The 17446-nt window shown below is 43.7% G+C and overlaps 3 protein-coding genes across 3 annotated transcripts; all 3 read right to left on the bottom strand.

Annotated features, from left to right (window-relative positions):
- Positions 1 to 178: 178 nt before the first annotated feature.
- On the bottom strand, positions 179 to 4380 carry LOC121334054 (arylamine N-acetyltransferase, pineal gland isozyme NAT-10). Its single transcript, XM_041400929.1, has 2 exons — positions 4269 to 4380; positions 179 to 2336 (listed from the first exon to the last, which is right to left on the bottom strand). Exon 2 carries the CDS (start codon positions 2329 to 2331, stop codon positions 1459 to 1461), a length of 873 nt encoding a protein of 290 aa, XP_041256863.1. The 5' UTR covers positions 2332 to 2336; positions 4269 to 4380; the 3' UTR covers positions 179 to 1458.
- A 1766-nt stretch (positions 4381 to 6146) lies between these two features.
- LOC121334053 (arylamine N-acetyltransferase, liver isozyme-like) lies at positions 6147 to 15563 on the bottom strand. The gene is made up of 2 exons (XM_041400928.1): positions 15448 to 15563; positions 6147 to 7099 (listed from the first exon to the last, which is right to left on the bottom strand). Exon 2 carries the CDS (start codon positions 7092 to 7094, stop codon positions 6204 to 6206), a length of 891 nt encoding a protein of 296 aa, XP_041256862.1. The 5' UTR covers positions 7095 to 7099; positions 15448 to 15563; the 3' UTR covers positions 6147 to 6203.
- Positions 12029 to 15574, bottom strand: LOC121334052 (arylamine N-acetyltransferase, pineal gland isozyme NAT-3-like). Its single transcript, XM_041400927.1, has 2 exons — positions 15448 to 15574; positions 12029 to 13652 (listed from the first exon to the last, which is right to left on the bottom strand). The coding sequence occupies exon 2, from the start codon at positions 13643 to 13645 to the stop codon at positions 12773 to 12775; it is 873 nt and encodes a 290-aa protein (XP_041256861.1). The 5' UTR covers positions 13646 to 13652; positions 15448 to 15574; the 3' UTR covers positions 12029 to 12772.
- Positions 15575 to 17446: the final 1872 nt, after the last annotated feature.

Below are 17446 nucleotides of genomic sequence, written 5' to 3'. Positions count from 1 at the left end.
TTCCAACCTCAGTGACCCTGTGATCCTAAGAAGTTTGAGGCGGGAAGGGTTGGCCAGCAGATCAGCATGAGTGAACAGCCCTCACTTGGTAGATGGGGTGTGCAGGAGTGCTGCCAGTGAAGCTGGCAGCAGCTGTGCCTAAAACAACTCATAATGCCTTTATTTTCCTTTTATTTATTTTCAGGTGTACACTTACAACATTTGTGAGATTAATGATCAGATTATGTCTTTGAGCAAAAAGACTATTCAGTGGGAGGAATCAACATTTGACCAATGCTCAGGCTTATTACAGACTGGGGGAAAAGAGTGTTTTTTAGTGTTTCTGCTATTTTTTGATGCATTTAAGAATGCTTCCCCTTTCTTAGTGGTTTCCTTGGTTGGGCTTTTTGCAGAGAAGAATGGTAGGAGGAACAACATTTTCTGGAAAATGGGGAAACATGATTGTGAAAAAAGAGAAGGTTTCCTTTAGATTTGGCTGGCTTCTTGGGTTGTTTTTTCACTTTGATACAGATGAACAAACACTAATGGCATTAAAGCTCCTGTGTTAAGTGGTACCCATGGAGGACAGCCATATAGACACTCATGTTTGCAGGACAAAATTAAGGGTATGGTGGGCTTAGCTTCATGTACAAATATAATGCAGTCCTAAAAGCACAGAATTTCCACCCCTTTTGGGACAAAAGTAAATCTAAGCCAGCTGTGACATTTAAGTACCAGTCACAGTTTATAGGATGATTATATCTCAGAAACAAAGCTTAATAGTTATCTCCTTAGAGCCCATCAGCCACAATAACACTGCAATATACAGAATTTTCATCACCAGAAGAATAGCTACATACCAAAAATTACTTGGGGCAGTTTACTGCAGTAGTGGCCAGAGGGATGCACAAGATGATGATTTTCATTTTGTACTATGGTTTGTCTAAGGATGATGGTAAAAGAATTATGCCTCCTAATGCTCCTTTCCAAGATGACAATGTTTTACTCTTATTAAAGGTAGAGGAATTAGATGAGCTGTGAGTGGTTGGATCTTGTGAAAAATGAAGTTTTAAATGTGTGGTTTCTTGTCTAAATGCTCACAGATTACTTGTCTCCCTATAATAACCTTAAAAAATGTGTTGGCAGCATATCACAATTAATAATCCATACTCATGTGCTACAGGCAGTCCAAAATTCCCCAGACATATTTCTTACCCAAGCTTATAACCAGATTCAAATCAAATCCTACATATGTGCCAAAAATTGAACGGCAGTCATCTTCCATCAAATAATTTTACCTAACTGGCTCAAGAGTCTTAAATTCCTGATTCTTCCCAAAGTGAAATTCACATTAATCTCATACTAATGTATATATCCTTCAGTCACCTGCAAAAGAATCCCATAACCTTGCAGCAGGGATTACACAGACAGTGGAAGCTGCTGTACCCACATAGCGTTACTGTAGGTTTTCCTGACCATCTAGATTGTGTAAGACCCTTTAACATTTATGGGGACAAGTTTTCTCTCTAGGGTGATGTTAAATTTCTCTTTGAGGGTTTTTTCCACCTCTTCATCTTCAAGAGTTACAAATTCCACCAGATCCATGTTTTCCTTGTAGTTGTACGTGGTCTCAGTGAGCGTCCACCCAATCAGCGCTCGGAATCCATCGGTGGTCTGGAGGGTGCAGATGGACTTCTTTGTGAAGAGGGAATCTGGAGAGGTCTGGAGGTATGTGCACTGGAAACGGAAATCTTCCACTGTCCGTGGCTCAAGGCTGAACATGTAAACTTTGCGGCACTCCTTTTTCTCCAGCAGATCAGAGTTGGAGAAGCTCTGGTTGGGGATGTACTGTTTCCGTCTCATTTTCTCCAGGTACCAGACACCGTTTTTCTCCGTGAAGCGGAACACGCCGGGAGCCTGGGGCTGGTCTTTCCCTGACACAAGCTCCATGGGCTGCCACATCTGGTAGGACACCCCAAATCCTCCATCAACGATGTAGGCTTTGCCATCGACGACGACCTTTACCACGAGGTGGGTCATGAGGGTGGCGTAGGCGTTCTGGTGGGGGTTGAACACGTACGCTCCCAGGAAGTTGGTCTCATACCCCAGGCCCTTCAGCACCCAGCCCAGCAGCTGGTTGTTTTCCATGCACCAGCCACCCCGCTTCCTCCGCACAATCTTGTTGTAAACGTGCTCCAGCTCCAAAGTAATTTTCTCCCCGCAGTGGATGCTGAGGTTTTCGAAGGGAACAGCACGGATGTGATGCTGGAATATATCGGTTAAGGTTTCCAAATCTTGTTTTTCAGTGGAGCCTTTATAGCCAGTTCTTGCAAAATACTCTTCAAGGTTCATCTCACCTGTAAAGGAAGGAGTTGTGTTTTGGTTTCTTTACATCAGTGATTTATGATGCTGTGAAAAGCTGCCCTGGCTCTGCCAGTAAAGATTCTTTAATCTACTGAACCTCATCAGAACAGCATTTAAAGGAAACAAGCATTCCTATCAAATGGTTCCCTGAGCAAAGAGCAGTGCACATGAGGGTTTGCTTTTGTCTTAGTCATTCCTCTGGCAAACAGCTGATGCCATTTCAGTTTCATACGAGGAGACTGCAAGAAGAGGATTTCCTGTATTTGCATTGTAACAGCAGGGTTAAGAAGAAATGTAAGATCTTGCTGGGAGTGTGTATAAGGGTTCATGAGAAATGGTCTAAAGCCACTGCTCCGTGACAGGACTGTCACTGGGGGAGGCAGTGTCATCTGCCAGTGGGAGGGAGCACATTCTGAGCCAGGATTCACATGTTCTTTTCATGAGTCTGCCACTGATGGACATGACAGTAAATGAATCGCTCATTCAGTACACTTTGCTCTTCCACCACTTACAAAAAGTTGACATGAAAAGTAAAGTGACAAGCTTTATTCAGATAATTATAGCTGAAAAAACTGACTTTTGAAAGAGTCACAGACCACTGAGTCTTGTGTCTGCTCAGAGTGTTGTAGAAACTCATTTTGGTGTTGCAATAATGGATCCAAATGGAGCGAAGTGAGTGCCCTAAAAGACAAGGAGCACACCTCCATTCCCTCCTGTGCCCTGTGTCTCACAAGCCACCCTGAAAATGAACAGGGGCTGCTTTACTCTCTCTGGTCCTGAGCTTTCTCAAAACTCACCAATCCTTTAACTCAGCAGTGAACTACTGAATGTTTACTGCAAACTAAAATTTCTCAAAATGATTCTCAGTGGCAGATTCATGCTGTGCATATTCATGGTGTGGAGGCAGCTGTCCCAAATGAACAGAGAGCACCAGCAAAAACTACACATTACCTGCTAGAGAGAGGAATTTAGCTTCCCGTGATATCTAAGTGTATTTTTGGAGTATGTGTTCAATGTAATAATATTTGTTAAGTGTAACACAAAAGTCATGGCACTTTTGATTTGCAGAATCTGAGAATAACTGATCCTATCACTCTGACTGTGAATACTAAATAGATCACACCAGTATAAAGCTGGTTCTCAAGTTTGTATTATTTGTAATTTCTTTCTGCAGCTCCATAATATGCTTGATCAGCTCTAGATATGGACTGCAGGAGATGAAAGCCACTGTTCTTTTGAAATGTGAGCAGACCAGATGAAAAGGCAGGTGCTGAAAAGGTCGTCCCACAAATGTGGTTATGATTTATGTAGAGAAAAACATCAGCAGAAGAATATTGAAGGTGCAAATGAAGGTGTTCATACAAACCTATTTCTTACCAGGACTATACACAGTATCAGCAATTCTACTGTTGAAAATATGTTATCTTCTTTATCCTAATACATCAGCACATGGACTTCCTGGGTTGCACAACCCAGAGTCTGTAATTTTTTTTAAGTTGTTTTTAAAAAGCTGTAATTTTATTCCCTTAAAGCAGAATCTATTGATTATTAGACTGAACTTTTGCTTCCTTTGCACTTGCAATACTTTTAAATAAATTTAAGCATCTAAAAGCATGACTTCCAACAAGAAGTTGCAGTTCCAAATTTATATCGACTATTGTACCCAAACAAAAGAATCATTTTATAGTGAATTGAAGCTTCTCCTGAAGAGTGAAAGCTAGAAGAATTGAAATTGCACATCACTATTTTGCCCTCTTCAACAGCCCCTGTTTAGCAGGTGATATTTTAGCTCTATATCCACACATTTTTAGAACATTTTTCCTAGAGAATGTTGCTTACGTTATTGTCCATGGCCTTTAACATCATAAAGAAACCAGGGTTTTTGGATCTTTCTTTGGAGGGGTTTTTTAAGAAAATAAACTTACCTCTTATGAGATCCCTTTTTATTTATTGAGGTATTCAGTTTCTGGGGGGTTTATTACAGGGGCAGCAGTCAGTGAAGCCAGGAGTGGATACAGATTGTGAGGGTTGTCTTTCTAAGCTCTGCTGGTCCTCGCTCCTGAATCTTAAATTCCAAGAAAGGGCAGAGTCCACTCAAAAAGAATTCACATTTTTGGACTTCGCTGATCCGTGAGCAAATTAAACTTTGTTTCTTCCTATTAGTAGATGTTTATGCCTTCCCCTAGTTAAGACCAGAGTGAACTCGTTTTCTATGTAAAATAATTACAGTAGGCAGTGGCAAATGGCGTGTAACTTTTTGTAATTCAATATTGTTATTTTGCAAACCAGCACTTTGCAGTGGAGGATGTTCATCTGTGCTCTGATGGGTGCACTGAGGTGCCAAGGTGTTGCAGGCTGTGTTGCAGGCTGAGCTCCATGGATGCAAAATGACCCTTCTTTGCCCATACAGGAGCTGTTCCAAGCCATTCAACTCCTCAGCTGTAGCAGGTGTTATTGTGGAGCTTCCCCACCTGAGGAATACCATGGCAAATATTTATTTGCATGAAGTAATGCATTTCTGCTCTAAAACCTGGCCTCCTGCAGCCTCACAGCCTTGCAGTGCTGTTTATTTAATTCTCCCCCATCAAGCCTGAGTCCCTGTCATTGGATGGAGGTGGAATATCAGAAGAGGCCTCTGGGAAAGGCAAAGAGCTCATTAGACTGCACCTGGGGAAGCACCTGAGTTTTAGGCACATCAGGTGCCATGTAGCTCTGTGTGGTTGACTAAAACAAGAATCAAAGTTGACTAAAACAAGAATCAAAGTCTTTTTCTTGGCTGATGTTCTTCTGTCGCCCTTTTTCATGGCACGTCCTCTACAGTACCACAGGTGTCATCAGGGAAAAGGCTTCTGTGTTATGGATGTCTTGCTGTCAAACCACACTGGTGGCACGTCCTCACTTCCCAGGGCTTTCTTTTGCATCCACACTTTTTAAGGTAGCTTTTGTGTTTGTGTTTGTTTTGTGTTTTAAGGTAGCTTTTGTGCAGAATACTGTTTGTAATAAATATGAAGATTTTGTCTTTAATACCATCATCTCCTCTTGACATCACATGAAGGCATGGTCCCGAAAGTTTAAATTATACTTTGCAAAGATTGATCTTTTTTCAAAGATTGAACTTTTTTTCCAGTTTTGATACAAAAAGCCTGATTTTTAAGAACTGTTGAATCATCTCATCTTCTACCAATTTTATTTTGAATTCAGAGACACAGATAAATCAGACTCAGAAAAAGTGGGTACTCGAAATTAGACAGATTTTGGGGAGGTTTAGGTACCTTTGGATAAATATCTTACTTTAAGTCAATTTCTGAAAAGGGAACAGGACTTAAGTCTTTCAATTTTTCATAAGCTAATCAGCACCTAATGGTGGCTTGTTTTGAGAAAGTCTTTACCTTTCTTGTTTTCTACAGTATTTAAAAGCCTAATTCAGCTCAACTTTAGGACTGTTAAGGGAAGTGAATAATTTGTAAAAGTCACTGAGAAGCTTGGAAATAATAGCAGAAAAAGGTAAGATGTCTTTTCTGTAAAATGGTAACACAACCTCTCCTTTTGCATAATTTTCATCTCATTTGCCTCAAAATATATCTGCAATAAAATGAGTTCTTGAGAAGGTGAACAAAAAGTTAAGGAGTCAAAAAACAGCTTCCATATGAGCACAACAGAGCTAGTAAGATGTCTTGGTTTCTAAAGCAGGAGAGGTTTAATAAAAAATATGCAATCCATATCTGCAGTTAATTAGCAGTGTACTGGAATTTACCAAGCATTGTGACTACCTCGAGTTAAAAATTAGATTATTGTAATTAATGTTAATTTTAGAATTTTCCTCTTGGCTATTTAAAGATCCATCTAGCACAGTGTTACACTTAGATCTTATCCACTAAATTAGGTGGCAAACCACGAACATTTACTGGTACAAGTTTGTTCTCCAGTACTATATTGAATTTATCTTTCAGTGTCTTCTCAACCTCTTCATCTGTAAGGGTTGTGATGTTCACCAGATCCATGTTCTCCGTGTAGTTGTACTTCATGTCAGTGAGGGTCCATCCAACTAAGGCAAGGACCCCCTTGGTGGTTTGGAGAGTGCATATTGACTTCTTCCGAAGGAGGTTATCTGGAGACACTTGGAGGTATGCATTTAGCTCCTGGAAGTCATCTATATGCCGTGGCTCGAGAGTAAATTTATGTATTTTTCGGATATTCCCCAGTTCTGGAGTATGAGGGAAGTGATTCTTGCAGTGCTCAGGAATATAATGCTTCCTTTTCACTTTCTCTAAGTACCAGGTGCCGTTGTCTTCCGTGAAGCGGAAAATGCCAGGAGCCTGGGGCTGGTCCTTCCCGGAAATCAGCATCAGCGGCTGCCACATCTGGTAGGCTCCAGCAAACCCAGCGTCTACTATGTAGGACTGTCCCTTGATCACCACCTTCAGCAGGACATGGTTTAGCTGAGCAGTGTATCCGTTCTCTGCTGGTTCATAGCTGTTTGCACCAAGAATACAGACGTCATACCCTAACTCTTGCATGGCCCAGAAGAGGAGGTGGTTGGTTTCCAGGCACCACCCACCACGTTTCTTTCTCACAATCTTATTGTAAGTAGCCTGCAAATCCAGTTCGATGGGCTCCCCGCAGTGCATGCTGAGGTTCTCAAAAGGAATGGTCTGGATGTGGTGCTGGAGGATGGCTGTCAGGGTTTGCAAGTCTGCATCCTTATGGGGCTTGTTGTAAGATATTCTTCCAAAATATTCCTGAATGTTCATTTTGCCTGTGTGAGCAGAAAAGTAGCCAGTTACTGCTGTGCAGCTGACAAGGGGTTCACTCCTGTTTCTGTAGCACAGGTTAACCAGCCTGCAAATGTACTCTGGGCTGTTTTATTGAGGATTTAAAAGAATTTTAAGTATTTCTTTAAAAAGAGACAGGGACAGGAGCAGGTAGCAATAATGCTTTCCCTCTCCCAGGGGCTGCCTTCAAACCAGGAGGATGTTTTTCCCATGGGAAGACACAGCACATGCCATAACAGAATCTCTGGCCACAGAGGAGGATCCCACATAACAAAATTTTTCAAAAATCAAGACACAACAGGTTTGCAGAAAAGCTACCACACCATAGCAGCATAAAAGTCACAGCAAGATCTTGCCGTTTCTTTTACTGTACCAGGTAAGCAATTCTTTCTTTATCCCACAGGTAATTTAACTGGAAGGTTTTGCATTCATGGATTCAGTTAACTGGGATTAACATCTCAGTGTGTCACCATTTCAAACAGGTTTCCATGTGAAGTAGATCATTGTTTTCTTAATCACTTAAATTTCCCTGAGGAGTTTAGACAGGGCTTTGACTGTGAAAGAAAGGGACTTCAATTTTTCTAACCTAAGGATCAAAGGAATTGATCTAAAAGTACATGAAAGGCAAGTCATAATATTTTTGTTTCTTTGACCATCTTTCACAAACTAAAGGCTTTAGTTTCAGATCAAATTATTGGGAATATTTTGTGGTTTTTCTGTCTGTATCTCTGATCCTCTTTCATTAGCAGAAAGACACTCTCATTGGCACTGGTTGTGTGGCCAAGAGACAAAAGGTTCCCTGTAAGGCTTCTAATTCAGTGATTCATCATCTCTCTGCAAGGATTTCTTTTGCCCTTAGTTTAGATTTAATTTGGCTTTTTTCCATGCAAGGATATTTGTTGTTCAGAACAATTCACAATCTGTTAAGGGCTGTGTTAATTTCCGGAAAGTCTGAGGACTTCTTTCTTCCTTCAACTGGTTGAATATTCCCTGGGAGGATTTTCCAAAAATCCTTTGATGTGGATGAGATGGGACAAACTCCCTTCCACTGACTCTTCTCAGCTTTGGTCCAGCAGTTTGACCCCATGTCCATGCCAGAAGCTTGTGAAAATCCTACCTCAAATCCATGGGTGGAAGTGCCCCCACCTGAGCAGATCAGCACATCCAATGACCTAATCTCTAGACTTTAACCCCAATCTTGATGCCAGCAGTACAACTCACATGACTTGGTTGTATTATTCCTGATCTCCACTAGTACCAACATTCAGACTAGATAATGCAAACCCACAGGAAAATCTGATAGAATAGAAGATCATTGTAAGAGAATAAGAAATAAACATTATCACTTCAAAAGGAACCAAAGAGTCTACATGAAAAAACAGTAATGTCTCTTTGATACTGCATTTTATGATTTTTTTTCCAACCCTTTTTTAGGACAAGGGCCTCATCTCTGGCAGGATCTCCTTGGTAACACTTGCAGAAAGCCATTTCCCTTCCAACACACAGCACACGTGTTCACTGGCAGGCTCATCCTATGGTCCTCTGCCTCATTTTTCTTTCTACTCCCACTTTCAGCTATTTTACATAGGAAAATAGAAACATCTTTACCCCATGAGGGTATGGAGCTGAACCTCTGTGACCGGCAGGAGTTCAGAGAAGTCCAGGCATCAGCCTGGTGGGTCTGACACACTTGGAATTTGCCTTCAAGCGAAACCAGATCAGTCCCTGCCCTGGGTCAGCAGCAGAAGGCCTGATGCCCCCCTGTAACCCATCTCCTGGGTCTGGGTGTGCCCATTGTATGGGGAAAGCAAAGAATAAAACCAGCTCCTTTCATCCACCCCATGGGGTGCTGCCAATGAGGATTGGGGAAAATATATTGGGAAATTCCCTGCCTGTGCCTCAGTTTCCCCAGCTGCCCCTTCTCTGGCCTCATCAATTTAAAATCTGCTTCAGAGACAGCCTTGTGGTGCCTGACAACACACGCTCTGATCTCAATGAATACTTAAAGAGGTTTAAGTATAATAAAGCTGCACTACAACATCATTGACATTAGGGAGCATCCACATAAATCAGTGTTTACTCCCTCGCTTTCCTGGAGGCAGATTTTCCTTGGCACAGCCATTCCTGCTGTGTGAGCCATGAGGCTGCAGCAGTGAGCAAGCCCTCTCCCAGGGGACAATTTGCATTCCAAAACTGAGTTGCCAAATATCCTGAGCCTCAGTCCAGATCTCAGCCCTGTTTGCTTCTGCCCCTGCAGCAGCTGAGCTTTGCTCAGCATTCCTGCATCTTTGAGGGCAGTGAGATTCAGATGTTAGTTCTGCCTGTCTGCACACGTCCCTTGGGATCACTGGGTCCTTTTGTAATTAGGCTGAATATTAGGATCAGTTCTCTACTGAGAATAAGGAGGCACTTCTAAGGCTGGATCCTCTTGCATATGGCTACACTATTTGTTTGATTCCAAGTTACACTGTGAGTCAATAGCTGCATTTTTCATACACTCTGGCTCAAAATAAAGGGTTAGTTTCACTCTCAAACACTCGATGTTGCACTTGGGAAATGCCCTTGCAATGTTCACTCACCATCAGCCCTGGGGTTCCTGTAGTTTGTGCTTTGCTAATACACCTGCAGTGCTGGGCACAGGGTGTGCAGACTCACAGGGTGGGCTTTCCCAGCAGGGCTGACCCAAAGCTGCAGGATGAAGTGAAAGATCAGGCGTGCAGAGCTTACCTCGCAGGCAGTCAGCTCAGGCTTTCCACCCTGGGCTGTTCCAAAGGTCCCAGGAAGAGCTGCACTGGCAACTGCAGCTCTTAAAGGTCCAGGCAGCCTTTAGTGCCTGCCAGGGACAGCCTTATCCTCCAGCACCAAAGAGGGCAGAGAGTTTCTTCTTTAATAGTTGTTTATATTCTGATGGTTTTATTGCTTTATTTGTATTGGCATATGTGTGGAAAGCCCTGTCAAGCAATTTGTTGTGTTAGGTGCTGCACAGAGAGCCTGGAAATGAGCCAGTCCCCAAACTGTTTATAATATTGAGGAGATGTTAACCTTCCACATCACTGAATGGCAGCTGAACCCTCCAGGAGTGCAAATCATGGGAATCATCAGCAACTTCTGTAAGTGGTTTTAACCTATAAACCCATCCTCAACCCTGCAGGTCACCCTGGGGCTTCAGAGTCTGGGGCACCTTGGTAGATGTTCCCACACTAAAGCAGCAAAGAACTTGTGCAAAAATGATGCAGATTTTATATTGTTGACACTGATGTGTCTGGATCCCTGTGGGAAGTGACTTATGATAGACAGAGAGTGATCCAGGACAGGAAGTCACTGATTTATTGGTGGGGATGGCAGCTGTTGAACTCCGCACACTGAGCTATTCCTCGTGGCTGACACCAGCCCCGCCAAGCAACAAGGTCAGATTTGCCAATTTGCCAAGTCACACAAGTTACCTAAATTCCCTTGAGTTCAAAGAGAAGCCCTGTCCTTCGAAAGAGAAGATGCTGCCCCCAGAGAAATCTGAGCTCCCTGAACTTGCTGTGCCTTTAAGTATTTGCCTCCAAAGTTAGTGATAAGGAAAGAAACAAACTAATGCAATCTGAAAAGAGAAAATTTTTTTTCCTGTTCTTTTTTGTCCTTCCAACAGCAAGTTCCACGGTAATGCTCAGCAGTGCACTGTGCCTCTGTGGTGAGCAGGGGCAGGAGCTCTGAGCTGTGCACTTGCTCCAGATGAGTCAGCAGAAAGAAAAGAGCCTTTCCCTGATCCTGCCCTCCACAGCTGCATCTCGGGGGCAATGGACATAACTCCTTACTTCTGAATTTAAAGGTGATTTTATAGCTCTGGACTCATTCCCCTGAGCCTACGGACCAGCACAAAGTGCAGGAAACACCCTGACACAGGGAGAGAGGAGTGGGCACAGCCCTTTTGAGGTGTTTCCTATGTTTGTTCCCACAAAGGATGGAGATTCTTGGCTCTGTGTGGATCTTCTCCTCCTCCACAACTTCACAAGACCTGCCTGGACTTTCTCCTCATCCCAGTGCTTTGTCCCTGCTGACCCACTGAGTTTAGCTCCTTTAGCTCTCCCACTAATTTGGGGGCCACAGAAAAACACAGGTTATAAACAAGCCACATCCTGGGACAATTGCTTCTGATCATTGGTGTTGCAAGCTGCTGGTCCACACCATAAGAAACCTCTCCTTTTACAACCTCATTGCACTTTCTCATAGGATGGGAGAGCCTCATGAGCTATAAGGACCTATTTTACTCCTGCAGCCAAGCACATGTAAGTCAATATGACTCTGGGAAGACAGGGATTTCAAGAGCTTGCTGTGTCTCTAAGAAATAGGTTTTGAAGATGCAGAAAAGCAGCTTTTATTAAATCTGAACTGCTGGTTCTAGAAAGCTGTATGTGCTGCATAACAAGTGAAAAAGGTTTAGTGAGTTATTGTCTTTTTAGAAGCCTTAGATGGAAAATATTAGCACTTACAAATAATCAGGACAACTTCAGTGATTAATGACATTTATTTTTTACTATGGGGATACTTGGGGGGAAAATCAGAATAATTCCAGTTCACAGTGCTTGATTTTTTTATTTAAAAAAATTGTAATTCATTAATTTGCTTAATTATAAGTGCGTAGTTGTAATGCTTCCAAGATTTGTACATAAAGGAACATCAAGCATTTTCTCAAAGGGCAAAGGGGTCACATTTGAGTCGTTTCTGCTACTAGAAATCTTAGCCCTTAGGTATGTGATTAAGATTCATCATTTCCCCTTATATCAATATAATTAGTATCACTGCAAACACATCCTCAGTAGAACAGATATGTTTCACAAAAAGAATTCTGTGCATGTGTTTGGGTTCTGCTGTAATAATTAAAGTGCAATAACACCCAGAGTAGAGTCTGAGGAGAGGAACATGTATTCCCAGCAGTCTGCTGCGGAGTGGAAGCAAACAAAATGCTCAGGAGATGCTTTCAGTTCAAAGATATGCTGCTCTTTGGTTATGTCACTGAGAGAACATTCACTGTGCAAAGTCTGAAACAACACAGAATTGTCAATAACATTTCTTATCCTCAGTTCTGAGTCATAAATAACCTGTCCTCAAGTGGTCACATGGTGACTTTGCACAGGTGTGGCATGGCCTGGGCACCATGTGAGAGGCTGTTGGGGATGTCAGAGTAAAGAGAACAGGCTTATGGCTTGACTGGAGGAATTCAGCACAGGATGTCTTTGTGGTTTTGGCTATTACACTCCCAAAATAATATAGTATTCATTTAAGAGGCAGGTATCATTTTCCCAAGGTGGCAGCACCAGGTAATAAAGACCAAGACATACAGCTCCATCATTCTGCCCAGCTACACTGGGTGTGTTCAGAAAAGCTTTTAAGAGATGAAAGGAGTAGGGAATGGGCTGAGTCTGCTTCCTGCTAAGCACAAAACAGAAGGGTAATGATTTGATTGAGTTTGGCAGGCATTATTTGTACCCAACCTAAAAAGAAATTCAGGAATAGTTGAAAATCTATTTGTTTTCCAGACTCTTGCTAGTATGTTCTGCCTTACACTGGTGTAGTTGGAAGGAGAAAGATTAACCTTTGGATGCTTGTCAGAAAGAGAGGGAAGAATTGCCTGTAATGCCCCTGAATTGAATTGTAATTCAGGCAGTGAGTTAGAACAGAGATAACCTGCTCGTATTGACAGGTACAAATTTCTTGTCTAGTGTTACATTGAATTTCTCCTTTAGTGTTTTCTCTATTTCTTCATCTGCAAGGATTTTGATTTCCACAACATCCATATTGTCCTTATAATTGTATTTTATCTCTGTGAGTTTCCACCCCACCAGTGCCCGGATGCCATCAGCAGTCTGCAGGCTGCAGATGGACTTTGTCACAAAGAGAGAGTCAGGTGCTGTCTGCAGGTGGGAATTGCAGCCCCTGAACTCCTCAATGTCTCGTGGCTGAAGGGTAAAGAGATAAATCCGACGGCAAACTTCATTTTCCACATTTGGGGAAGTCGAGGTGCTTGGGTTCAGAACCCATTGCTTCCTTTTCACTTTCTCCAGGTACCAGGTCCCATTCTCCTCCTGAAAACGAAAGACCCCAGGAGTCTGAGGCTGATCTGTCCCTGCAATCAGCTCCATTGGCTGCCACAGCTGGTAGGCCATCCCAAATCCCCCATCCACAATGTAGGATTTGCCATCCAGCTCCACTCGTAGCAGCAGATGATCAATTTCTTCTGGATAGGCATCAAACTCTGGGACATAAACTTTTGCTCCCAGAAGGGTGACGTTGTAGCCAAGAGTTTTCAGGACCCATGACAGCAGGTTGTTGTTTTCCATGCACCAGCCCCCACGTTTCTTCCTCACTATCTTGTTGTAGGTTGCTTCCAGGTCCAGCTCAATTCTTTCTCCACAGTGGATGCTGAGGTTTTCAAAAGGGACAGCTCGGATGTGGTGCTGGAATATATCTGACATGGTAGCCAGGTCTGGCTTATTGTGGGAGCCCTGGTAAGAAATTCTGGCAAAATACTCCTTGATGTCCATGCTGCCTCTGAGAGAAGGGTGGGAAAAAATAATAGGCTGTGTCAGAAGTGGTGGAAGGCTCTTCCTCATCCCTTTTAATAGGGTGCTCAGAAGAGGAGCAGGATTTGACTAATATCTGTATCAAAGGCAGCTGAGTAATAGTGCTGAGAGAAACCAATGGGACACTGCTGATGAGCACAAATGTTATTTTTATTTGCCTCTTTTACAGCTGTGACGAGAGGCTCCAGCTGTGCTAAGCACATTTCAGCAGAATTCCTGCCCGATGTTTCCCTGCTAGAAATTATAGGAACTGAGACTCCCCAGATCTGAACTGCTTTGCTCGTGGTTTCAGCAAAGCAGAAGCAGAAAACAAACCCTCCCACTCTTGCAGTGGCATCCAGAGCCTCTTCTGCAACCAAATCTGAAGCAAATCTGTCCTGCCATGGTGTTTCATCCATTATTTAGGCAGCCAGGCACGAGCTGGTCTCACCTGCTCCTACTCTCTGTGCCCGTGGTAACAGATGTGACCTGGAGTGCAGAAGGGCTTTTTTAGGGCAGAAAAGGCTGTGGGAGGGTTTTTGCTCATCTGCTGTGAGCTGCCTCCCCAAAGCACAGCTCAGCTCCCCAGTCCTGCTAATCACAGCCCTTCTCCAGCAACAGGAGGAAACCAAGGCTCGGGCCTAAATCACCAGGTTCAGAGACCTCACATTTTCTGTGATCATTTTTTCTGATGTAGTTCCTCTTTCTGTTCATAGTCTTTCCACTGATGGGTGGCTGCCCGTGGGTGGGGGAGAAGACATTGACCTCCTCTGGGATGGCAGAGGGCTCAGTGCAAGGCTATTTCACAAACACAGGGATAGAAAGCAGCTCGAGCCCTCCCAGCTCTTGATGGAAGGAGTGGGATTTTGATGGAGCCAAGTCCTTTTGTTATTTCTCCCCAGGCACTGCTAAATTTCAGACATCTGTAAATATGGAGCAATGTTGTTCCCATTATTGATGCAAGAGGTCCAAAAATGCTCTCAAGTTCCTGTATGCAACTCCCAAAGTAAAATTAAAATATCCAATTGTTCAACAGGATTATATTCCCAATCTGATGAAAAATGGCAAATCCAAAATTGTATGGGAATTTTGGAAAGGTATTTTCAGTACATAAACAAAACAAAGACAATGAAAAATTCCCATTTGGTGTAATATCCTGTCAGAAGCAGGGGTTGCCACGGTTTGGGTCCCCACATAACCTTTAGGATAGAGGCTTTACAGAACTCTGACTATTGATCATGGCCACCACTGTGTCTCAACATCGGAGCAGGCCTGAGTGATCCACAAAGGGGTTAAGAGCATCAGAGTCAGGAGGTTCTCTTTGTTCAGCTTTTGGCTGTTCCCAGGATTTTCCCAGAACTACAGTTCCATTCATTTCTGAGAACTTGGCACAAGCTTAGTTCTTGTTGTGTGAATTTTAAACATCAGCGTCCCAGTTAAACCAGTTTTTCCCTTTTTCTCCCTTCCTTTGCCTCCGCCACAGCAAGCAGAACATGTGCAGTAACTTTTTTACTCACAGGGAAAATGTTGGTGTGGGTTTGTCTGTCTGTCCATCTCTTGAGGGTGTTTACAGCTCATGGGGGTTGCTGAGATGAGGCAGATGGCACAAATGCCCGAGTAGCTTGAGGCTCACAACTGAGTATAAATAAATAAAGCAGCATATCTACAACACCGAGCAGCTGAGCTCCCTGCTCTGCCCTTACACCATTTCTGCTGTGCAGATTTCACTTCCTGCTTAGAGAGCACTCAGCTATCAAGATCCGGGGGTTAAGAAAAAGGCTTACCTGGAAAATCAGTTCTAGTGCCAGTGTGCCTCCGGGCCCTGGGGGTGGTTCTAGGCTAAAGCCTGGAAGGTTCGTGGCTGTCCTCTGCTTAGCACAGACAGGCTGGAGGACTGCTCTCCAGCTGCTCTTCAGGGGAATGTCCTTTCCCTCAACTTGCTTTCACCCGCCTCTGTCAGATTGCAAAGGCTGAAAAAAAAAAAAAGGCAAACCCAGAAGGGTGGAGCATGAGAGCTGGAGTGAGCCAGCAAAGCCAGCAGCAGTGTAAACCTGGCTGTTGTTAGAGCACGGGCTGCTTCACATTTTCACTTGTTTGATGCTGTCTGCAGGGTCCTGCTCAGGCTGTCACCAAAATGGTTTTGTTTCAGTAGCTTGCTGGATGTGCTCAGGTGATGTCATTTTTTACTCCCAGTCATTAGATTACTGTTTGTTTGGAAATGTGGGGAAGGAAACCTTGCATTCAGTCCAAAAAGGATTCTGCACTGTTTCTGAAGAACACCAAGATTTCAGCACTGTAACCTGCACCTGCAACCTGCTTACCCCAGTCTGCAGCACAGGAGCTTCACTGCTGCCTTTGCTTCCTTTGTTCTGTGTGATTTCCATGTGGTTTTTATTGCAGCAAATTTCACAGAATGTACAAAAGCACTGAGCCAGCAGTGTGTGTGTCACCTTTGCTCCTTGCCCACAGGAATCACCTGCAGTTGTTGCTCATGCTGAAGATGCTCTTGGCAATGTGATGACTACAAAGTAGTAACACACAGGGAGCTCCATCCTCTCAGAGTATGTCATATTGCTTTTCTGTCTCCCAGTTGTGATTGCATTTTGTCAAGTCTCATTCATTCCCTGACATCTGCAGCTGGATCTTCCCTGTTAGCTCCCCAACAGTAGTGCCAGTCCTTCATACTTAGTGTCAATGCCAAGTTCCATTCAAACGCTGATTTATTGGGATAATTAGCAGAGCTAATAAATCAGATGAAACTAAGATGTCTGTGATAACCCATTACACAGCTCCACTCCCATATCCAAATTTGGCTCTTTATCATCCCATCAGTGGCCCATCTGTGACCCCACAAGAGAGAACCCATGCCCAAGCCACAAGATGCTGAGGGGAAAGGAGAACCTGCCCTCATCAGGCTCATCTGGGCAGATCCAAATCAGTACAAAGAGAAAGTTCATACTCCTGTCTCAATCTTGCTGATCTTCTCTCCCCACAGACCCTCATTTTGACAGGGAGAAGCCAGGAGTCAAGCAGGCAGATCCCAGTCCTGATGGAAACCATCCTGAAATTCCTTGAACCCATCTCTGTACAATATGTGAGGAGAGCCACCCATGCTCCTTATCCAGAGTTTTTGGGACCAAAAAGGGTGCCAGAACTGAACCCTCTACACATTCCCTTATGTGAACTGGCTCAGGGTCAGTTCCAGGGAAATTTGGGGTCCCTTTTTAAATACAGGTGTTTTCTGACCCACAAGGAGCAAAACCCATTATCTCTGGTACTTTGATACTCAGGTTTCTCAACTCCTCTTCTTAAAACCTTTCTGCTATTGAGCATTTTCTTCCATGTCTTTCAAACTCTCATCCCAGCTCACTACATCCTTGGTCTTCCTTATGTAATTCCTGCTATCAAAGCTGTGGCTACGTGTCTTTCTGGATTTGTATCCTCAACATCCACCATGTGCAGTTGGATGTTGTCCATCCCACCAGCCAAAGGATGATCCTGCAGCTCCAGAATCATTCTCCTTTTTCTTCAGGCACATTTTACAGCCAAGCCATTGAAACCACGAGCTCCCACCCTGCCCACGTGGGCCCAAGGCCAGGACAGGGCAAAGCTCAGCCAGGGAGTGCTGAAGGTAAGGAAAGGCTGCTCTTGAGAGTCTGCTCAGTGCCATGCCAGATCAGCAGGGCTAATTCCAGGTGGAGCAATAAACTGCAATCACAGCTGTGGGCAATGGCCACAACGTGCCCTCACCTGCCCCTGAGAGCCACAAAGGGCAGAGCCCAG

The sequence above is a fragment of the Onychostruthus taczanowskii genome, unplaced genomic scaffold, assembly GCF_017590055.1.
Source record: "Onychostruthus taczanowskii isolate IOZ18803 unplaced genomic scaffold, ASM1759005v1 scaffold18, whole genome shotgun sequence".
Lineage (NCBI taxonomy): Eukaryota > Metazoa > Chordata > Aves > Passeriformes > Passeridae > Onychostruthus > Onychostruthus taczanowskii.
Note: the sequence above shows the minus strand (reverse complement) of the source record. Positions and strands in the feature narration are given on the sequence as shown.

What these genes read in the sequence shown, in the direction of transcription:
- LOC121334054 (XM_041400929.1), bottom strand. Translation starts at nt 2,331, where the DNA reads ATGAACCTTGAAGAGTATTTTGCAAGAACTGGCTATAAAGGCTCCACT.
- LOC121334053 (XM_041400928.1), bottom strand. Translation starts at nt 7,094, where the DNA reads ATGAACATTCAGGAATATTTTGGAAGAATATCTTACAACAAGCCCCAT.
- LOC121334052 (XM_041400927.1), bottom strand. Translation starts at nt 13,645, where the DNA reads ATGGACATCAAGGAGTATTTTGCCAGAATTTCTTACCAGGGCTCCCAC.